Source organism: Lactuca sativa, chromosome 2 (genome assembly GCF_002870075.4).
Source record: "Lactuca sativa cultivar Salinas chromosome 2, Lsat_Salinas_v11, whole genome shotgun sequence".
NCBI classification, from domain to species: Eukaryota; Viridiplantae; Streptophyta; class Magnoliopsida; order Asterales; family Asteraceae; genus Lactuca; species Lactuca sativa.
The window spans coordinates 136,157,308-136,166,957 of record NC_056624.2 but is presented as its reverse complement, the minus strand read 5'-3'; the positions used below and the strand labels follow the sequence as shown (position 1 = coordinate 136,166,957).

Here is a 9,650-nt window from a genome sequence, read left to right as displayed (position 1 = left end):
ACAAGTGTAAACCTTATATACAACCATGTGATCTTAGTGGAATACGTGAAGGATTCATTCAGAAAGAATCATTAGGAATTGTTTACAAAGTGCTTGAAGACAAAGATGTTCTAAACAAGATGTGGTATATTTAGGATAAACATTTCTTTAGTTTAGAAACACTTAATGGGATCCTTACTAGAACATATATGTGCAATTCAAACTCCATTGAAAATATCAAGTAGGTCTCTGAACTGATTCGTTGGTGGATAAGGGTTCGCATTATTGTGATCAGAATTATTCTTGAAAATTTTGAATAATTAAAGTGAAGATCTATTTAGCAACTCAATACAAATGGGGAGATGGTTGGGGTTCGTATTTTAAAATTGTTTTTGAGTTTGGATGCAAAATAGTGTTTGGTGTTTGATGTAATAGTTTTACTTGTTACTGCAAACAATATGTTTGTTTTTGTATTTTTTTGTACTTATGTTCGTAGCTTATGTTACTTTATTTTGATAGATGTGTTATGCGTAGGTGTCCTAACCTTATTAGTTAGAAGCATAACCAACTTCCTTATGTGTCATATATATAAGGACAATTAGTTAGTAGTAGAGGGAATCTTTTGAAAAGAAGCATTGTATAATTGTAATTGTATTCCTTTTACCCTCTAAATAAAAAGTCAAATCTTATTTACATTCGTGTGTTCCTTCTTGATTACGTCTTGATATGGTTTCATTCTTAAAAATCTTACGATCTAACAAAAACAAGACACATATAAGCTACATCTTCATAAACCCTAAAATAATGGTGTGTATATAAGAGATGTAAAACATTATTGGAAAATCAAGCACCAAAATCCAAGATTTTCATTAACCATAAAAATGAAAAAAAAAACTTCAACAATGGCATATGGACAAGATCAAACAACCTTAAGAGGATGATACGAATGTTCCCAACCATGTTTCCTCATCTTTGTTTCAAGAACGATTTTAATCTGTCGAGTCAATTTCTAATTTGTACCAACATAAAAGAAAACCACCAGTGGCCATAAATTCCTTCATATTTAGGTCAATTACGTGAGTAGACATAACCTCAGAAGCACAAATCGATCATAAATAAATGTCCCATTTTCTTTTCTTCTTCCAACGATCGATCTTAACTCATCCTCTAATATTGATGCCAAAAAATGGTGCCTTCAATTCCAATAAAAACGAAGAGGATGACTTGTTTATTTCGATTTTTTGAAGATGCCACAAGCGTTGTAGCACATGGGGTGGCCTTCACTATCAGATATGTTAATGTAGGTGACGACGCTAGACCTCTTTGGATTGGTCGAAAATTTATCCTCCGTTCACCCAATACAACCATTACTCAACTCCACCATGATCCTAGTAGTGAACAAGTTTCGTGAAATATAGAAAAAGATCATTAGTGAAGGATTAATACTGGAATTGGTGTTGATCGGCCGGTGGGTTAGGGTTTTAAGAAAAGACGTAAGTAAGAGATTAAGGATCGAGGTATTTTGTATTGAATAATGCAATGTGTACGTTTACAAGGTTTGTTAGGACTCAAGATGGAAAGATGTGAATTTCCCACTATACCCTTATACATGTTTGATTTAATATGTAAGGGGGCATAATTTTATCGTGCACCCTTTTAATCTAAAGTATTTATAAAATAATCATAAAGTTATAAATATGGTTATGTTGTTCTATGAGTTTATATTAGTTTTATAATGATCATTCCTTTCTCTCTCTCTCTCTCTCTCTCTCTCTCTTTATATATATATATATATATATATATATATATATATATATATATATATATATATATATATATATAACGTGGAGAATATATGGCTGTTATGTACCTAATATTAAGTATAGAACGGTAAAAAGCTACATAGTTTTAATAAAATACAATCAAATCTCTCTACCATATGTCTTACATCCTCTATTAGGGTTTATGTAGACTTTGTATATTTTTTATGGAGTTTTATAAGTTTGATTTTGCACCACAATCCATTTATAAAAATAATTTACCAACAAGCTATAGGTCTACATATTAAAATTCAATATAGAAAATTATAGTGAAAGATTGAAATTGTACATTAAAAAACTCAATAAACCTCTTTCTATAACTCATCAAATAAAAACAATGCAAGTAGACATAAGGTAAATGTTGGAGGAAGTTATGAAGTCTATTAGAGGTCTAATAAAAAAACACATTCGAAGTACATAAATGTTCTAGTTGAATCACGAAATAAAAAATAATTTGAGTTTAAAGGCAACAGGAAAAAGCTAACAATGAAAAAAAAATTATGTTTTTCAATCAAAATAAAGTCAATTTTGATAATTTTATACCTAATGTTATATATATATATATATATATATATATATATATATATATATATATATATATATATATATATATATCATATCATATCATACATATATATACTTTTAAAACTAGCATTTTTTCTTGAATCTCATGCATTTGAAACCCCCCTTTTTTAACTTCCTTTCACCACATTCATTTGAAACTCCCCTAACTTTTCAATTTCTTTATAATAATATTATAAATAAGTTAAATAATGTTCTATAAACAAGAAATGGTGTTTTATTACAATGTCTTCATCCCACATCGATGGTGACAGTAAACAAGAGAATGCTTCTTCTTCTATAAATAGGAAAGGTTGTGAAATGTTTCAAAGGGACCAAACCATGTGAACTTCCTCATGCCTACCTTTGTAGGATTTTGAAAGTATTATTTGGTGAGATTGTCTATATTGGCAAATGTCCAGTTAACTTTTAGAATTCCAAAAATGGTTTTGAACCGAATTTTTTCAGGTTTAAACCGTGTTTCAGCTAGAAAAAAAAATTATGTAGTTGGGTATATTGAGTTGAACCGGAGCTAGATCAATTTGGACCGATAAAAGAATCATTTTCCTTTCACAACAAACATTTGAAACTCCCATGATTTTCCAAATTATTTCTAATAATATTATAGATAAGTTATATAATTTTATATAAATATAAAAAAGCATCTACCTCAACCTAAAATTATAACTGTTTGAAAAATCAATTTGATTCAAAAGCACGAAATACATACAAACCGGGTTTCACTAGAAAAAATATGTAGTTTTGTATATTTAGTTGAATCGATCCGAGTTTGATCTATTTGGACCATAAAAGAAGCATTTTCCTTTCACTACATACATTTGAAACTCCCATGATTTTTCAAATTGTTTCCAATGATATTTTAAAATAGTTACATAATGTTATATAAATATAAAAAACATCTACCTAAACATAAAATTATAATTGTTTGAAAATTCGATTTGATCAAAAGCATGAAATATATATGCATATTATATTTTATAAATGAATTCTTTTTATAATGAACTTTTGAATCTTGAAAATACATATAAACAAACTTTCTATATTAAGTACCTAACTGAATGTATGATTTTAGAATTGAACAAAGAATTATTTAATAAAAACTTACTTTTTTGGATAGCAACTTACGAGATTATAGAAAAATGGAACTATTGAGCAATAAAGAAAGGGTAAACAAGAGAAAGAGTGTTTTACTAAATAAGTTGAATAATGTTTTATTAACAAGAAAGCGTGTTTTATTACAATGTCTTCATCACACATCGATGGTGAGAGTAAACAAGAGAACGTTTCCTCTTCTATAAATAGGAAAGGTTGTGAAATGTTTCAAAGGGACCAAACCATGAGAACTTCCTTATGCCTACCTTTTTAGGATGTTAGAGGCTATTCTTTGGTGAGATTGTCTCTATTGGCAACTGTCAATTTATGTTTTAGAATCCCGCAAACGGTTTTGAACAAAATATTTTTAGGTTCAAACAGAGTTTCAGTTGAAAAACCGTTATGTAGTTTGGTATATTGAGTTGAATCGGTCTAAGTTTGATCAATTTGGACCAATAAAGGAAGCATTTTCCTTTCAGCACAGACATTTGAAACTCCCATGATTTTTCAAATTGTTTCTTATAATATTATAAATAAGTTACCTAAACATAAAATTATAATTGTTTGAAAAATAAATTTGATTCAAAAACACAAAATATATGCAAACCGGGTTTCAATAGAAAAAACGTTATTTAGTTTGGTTTATTAAGTTGAATCGGTCCGAGTTTGATCAGTTTGGACCAATAAATGAAGCATTTTCCTTTCATCACATACATTTGAAACTCCCATGATTATTCAAAGACAAAATTGCAAAAATGGTCCATGTGGTATGCATTTTTTTTGGGGTTTTAGTTTAAACCACGACTTTTTTGGATTGGTTGTCCTTTTGAGTTAGTTTACATGTAGTTTTGGTCCCTTTCCAAATTAAAAAGACTATTATACCCTTAATGAATTTAATTTTCATTTTTCTTTCACCTTTTAAAATTATTAATATTATTAAATATAAAACTGGGCCCACCTCTCTCTTTCTTCCTAATGATCCATCACCTAAAACACCCACTCTCATTGTAGAACCAGTGAAAAGAAGGAAAGGACCGGTGATTCTTCACCGGTAGTAGCAGCCCCAACACCCGTTGTTAAACACGCCCGGAATTGATGTTGTACTGTTCTGACAACCCTTCACAGCCTTCCCAACGACTGTCATCCCATTCGTCTCCTTCCCCTGTCAAAGAACTAGAATCACTGATGATGTTTTCCTGGTTCCCCACTGCCACCACCTCCATATCCCCTTTCTTTCCACCTTCTGCCGAGAAACACCACCACAAGCACCCTCTCCGGCTGTTGCTACCCTTTTTAACCCCCACAACCCCGATTGAAGGCTTGAACCGCCGGAAAATCGACTCCTTCTTTGTGATTCATAGCGAATCAGGAAAAGAAGAAAGAAAGAAGATGTTGCTTGCGGTCCCTTTTCGTCTCCGGTCTAATGGGAATCGAAGACCCATTCCATTTCGTTTGACCGACAGACCAAAAACAACCACAATAAGTCTCAATTTTCACCCTTATTGCTTGATTGAACTCCTCAGGACCACCGACAGTCGCTATTGGTTTGATTCCCGATCAATCCTCTTTTCCTTCTTGTGTTACAGATGATTGGACCAAAAGACGAAGTAGGTCGTCCGAGCGGCCTTGCAATGTCGAACCCCTCTCGATTTTATTGTTTTGAAGACGAAGATGATGAGTTGCTCCATATTTTCTTGGTTTTTTCTTAAACAACACACACTCCAGATTTTCAGATTTGTTCTTGAGGAAGAAGATGATCAGAAAGATGAGAGAGAGAGAGAGAGAGGGTTGGAGCCCAATGTTTATTAATAATAAAACATTAAATTAAATAGAATAAATATAAAAATATATACAAGAAGGGAATTTTAGTCTTTTTAGTTTTTCGAGTGACCAAAACCACAGTCAAAGTAGGCCAAAAGGACTACCAATCCAAAAAAGTCGTGGTTTGGACTAATACCCCAAAAAATGCATACCACAGGGACCATTTTTGCAATTTTGTCTTATTCAGATTGTTTATAATAATATTATAAGTTACATAATGTTATATAAATATAAAAAAAAATCTACCTAAACATAAAATTATAATTGTTTGAAAATCACTTTGATTCAAAAGCACGAAATATATACTCTATTATATTTTATAAATGAATTTATTTTATAATAACATTTTGAAGCATGAAAAATACATATAAACAAACTTTCTATATTAAGTACCTAACTAAATTTATGATTTTAGGATTTAACAAAAAGTTATTCAATAAAAACTTAATTTTTTATAGCAATTTACGAGATTACTGAAAAATGGAACTATTGAACAATAATTTTTTTGAATAACGTTTTATTTTTATTATTTAATATTTTATTTAACAAAATGAAATTATTGGCAAATAAAGAAATGGGTTTAATTAAAATATCTTCATCCCACATTGATCGTGAGAGTAAACAAGAGAATGTATTCTCCTCTATAAATAGAAAAGGTTGTAAAATATTTTAAAGGAGTAAGATATGAGATCTTCCTTGCATTTAACTTTGTAGGATATTGAGTGTACTCTTTGGTGAGATTGTCTTTGTCGACAAGTGGCCAATTAAATTGCAGAATTTCGAAAATGATTTTGGAACGTATCTTTTAGATTTGAATCGAGTTTAATAAGGATCCGAGTGTCTCCTGACTGAGTTAGGCAAACTCGCTTCCATTGGAGGCCAAGTTTATGTAAAATGTCGAGTATTTGGTTGTGTTAGCCAAGTTTTACAACATTGTATGTAATACAATTTAAAGTTTTAACCTTATAAAAGACGTCACTATTATCATATGTCCTACATAATTATAGTAATATTTATGATACAAAACATTTTTTTTACTATTTAAGATAAAAAGTTGTCTCTATTATCATATGTTGTATAAAATGATAAAATTTAAGATAGATAAAAAGATGTCTCTATTATCGTATTTTCTACATAATGATAATATTTAATATAAACGTTTTAATTCAATATGAAATTATTATTTAATAGATAACAATAACGATTTATTTATTTTTAAAAATTAATTTTTTTTCTATTTTAATTATATAACTTTGTATATGTAAAACAATTTCAAATTCCAACTTTATCTCTTATAATATAGTTCAACATAATACCATTATTAAAAATCAATTTTTATATTTTTTATGAAATTATTATTTAATTGTTAATAACAATGATTTAGTTATTTTTAATATACAATATTTTTTTATATCTCACGCAACGCGCGAGCATTCGCCTAATATATATATATATATATATATATATATATATAGGAATGAGTTCTATGGAAAACAAATAACTAGGGCAACATCTACCGGAACCAATAATCAAATGACACGTGTCCATTTCTTTCTTCACAAGTAATGTATTGTGGAAGTTATTATGGAAGTGATGTGTTGTCATGTTTTCATTGGTTCAAATATGTTTTGCCCTAATCATTCATTTTCCATATAACTCTTCCCTATATATATATATATATATATATATATATATATATATATATATATATATATATATATATATATATATATATATATATATATATATATATATATAATAGCTTCGCATGTTTAGGTCTGCTCCGACATACACATTTTGAAGAGAGTCGTTAGTTTGAAAAAAAAAAAAAAAAAAAAACTACTTGTTTAAAATATATTTAAATTTCTCAATTTCCCTTAATATATTGTGCTATAATTATCCTTTTTTTTTAATTTAAAATATGGTCAATGTTAAATGGACTATATCATGTGCATCACTTTGTGATTGTTCCTTTATATGTAATTTACTAGTACTATAACTTATATTTAAATAATTTATAGGTATGATACAATTTTGTATTTTTTGTCTGGTAGATGTTCTTTAATCCTGTTCCTTTTATCCTTTATAGTAAACCCTTCATCACACATATAAGTTACAACCCTACTTCTCTCCATCCTCCCGACAGTTCTCCTACACCACCACATCGCCGCCGTCCTCCTCTCTTCATCCACCACGATTATGGAAAAAGCTGACAAAGAGACTCACGATTTCATGAACGTGGAGTCTTTCTCTCAGCTTCCCTTCATCCGCCCCTCACTGCTCGGAGAAAAAAGCATTAGGCTCTTTGGGAAAGAATTTGGTGGTGGCGCCGGTGCTGCTGCCGACTCATCCATCGTCATCATCAACGACGAGTCAGATTCAAACGACACCGCCGCCGTCGTCCAGGAGGAATCTAAAGAAACCGGAGAAAGTAACCGGAAATTCGAGTGCCACTACTGTTGCAGAAACTTCCCAACCTCTCAAGCTTTAGGAGGCCATCAAAACGCACATAAAAGAGAACGACAACACGCCAAACGAGCTCACCTTCAGTCCACCATGTTCCATGGAAGCTTCACGGAGGCACAAATGTACGGTCTTATGAATTACCACCGTCTCACCGCCGCACCCACCCACGGCCCACCCTACTACCACCAACAACAACCACTTTCCTGGCGCCCAAATACTACCAGTAATCTTTACAGTACTACTAGCATTACGAACAACACTAACAGGTTTTACGGAGGGATTACAACTTCAAGCTCTCATCAAACACCCATCAATGGCAATCCGTTGACCGTGTGGAGATATCCGACGGCTAGAAGCTCGACATTTTCTGACAGCTTGAAGGTGTCAAGAATTGGAACTGGGACTAATTCTCAGATCCGATATCCGTATGAACAGAAGCCTAGTGTTCAAGATCAAGTTAGTTTGGATTTACATCTATAATATCAATTCCTTTTTTTCTCTTTAATAAAGTACATATAGTTGTTATTTTATTAAATTCCAATCATTATGTGATGATCATTACATCGTAATTACCAACATCTCAAACTCTTAACCTCCCCAGATCCAAAAAATCTTAGAAAAAAAGAAACCAAAATCAAAAGAACATTTGATATTGGAAATGAGGCCATAATAAGATGCCATTTTTGATGAAGTTCAAGAAGAGGTTTCAATGGTGGTGGTGCACAGGTGCTGTTATTGTTTGTGCTATAACCATATCCAGAATGCAAAAAGTACAAGTGTCAGTTGCTAGTTATGGGCTTCTGTAGTTGTACATTTCTCTTTTAGTCTTCTAAATGTACATTGTTTTGGAATTCTGCAGATACACCTTTCATAAACTACCACAATTTTGGAACAAAATGTTTCCCTAGATCTTACCAAAACCACACGTGAACATTTTAATTATCCTATGTTTGTTAGTATGTGATAACAAGAATCATATATTAAGGTATTAATTAATGATTGCAAAAAACGACCAAAAGGGTATTTATGTTTTTAATCATTTTTCTTATGTGAGTTATGTCCATTAATTGCCGTTGTATTATTGGTCTCGTGAATTCTGTAGCATTTACAAAGACTTTTTTTTTCGTTTAAAAAAAAGAGTTATTAAAGTACAGCATAAAGTTTGCAGTTTGTCAATTGAGTTTGAATTTAGAACGATGTTAGAAAATCTGTCAAGTTGATTTTAATTTTTTTGTGGCCGACATATTTTTTATTTATAGTTTAATTTTTTAAAATCGTAAGCATTTCTAGTAATTAAAAATATTCTATAGGAACAATCGCACTTGTCACTTGTCAGCCTCTTCCTGCATCTATCGCTATTCAGAACCTCTATATTATTTCGAGAAATCACACCCAGTCATATATTTATACAAACCCTTTTCTTCATGCAAAAAAGAAGGTCGCGCCATTTATAAAATCATCTGGAAAAGGTTATAACAAACGGATAGTTATAACTAATTATGATTGTTTCTTGACAAATATTGGTTTACAGTTAAAATCATAAGTATAGTTTTCATGTATAAACACAACCAAACTTCAATTAAGTAAATAAATAGTAATTATTTATAAAATACAATTATAATTTTATATAAATTAATATAGATTTTGTCATTTTTACATGCTCACATATAGGCTTGCAGGAGCGGGCTCGACAACCATAACATGCTCAACAAACACCGTCCCACCAACGTGGCATGCTGAGAGAGAGAGAGAGAGAGAGAGAGAGAGAGAGAGAGAGAGAGAGAGAGAGAGAGAGAGAGAGAGAGAGAGAGAGAGAGAGAGAGAGAGAGAGAGAGAGAGAGAGAGAGAGAGAGCTAAATTTTTTTTAAAATGTCATTTTAAATAATCTCA

General features: G+C 31.0%; 1 protein-coding gene across 1 annotated transcript; it reads left to right on the top strand.

Annotated features, from left to right (window-relative positions):
• Positions 1–7,293: 7,293 nt before the first annotated feature.
• LOC111884685 (zinc finger protein 8) lies at positions 7,294–8,329 on the top strand. Its single transcript, XM_023881002.3, has one exon. It carries the CDS (start codon positions 7,494–7,496, stop codon positions 8,238–8,240), a length of 747 nt encoding a protein of 248 aa, XP_023736770.1. The 5' UTR covers positions 7,294–7,493; the 3' UTR covers positions 8,241–8,329.
• Positions 8,330–9,650: the final 1,321 nt, after the last annotated feature.

Excerpts from the sequence above, each read along its gene's own strand:
- LOC111884685 (XM_023881002.3), top strand. The coding sequence starts at position 7,494 with ATGGAAAAAGCTGACAAAGAGACTCACGATTTCATGAACGTGGAGTCT.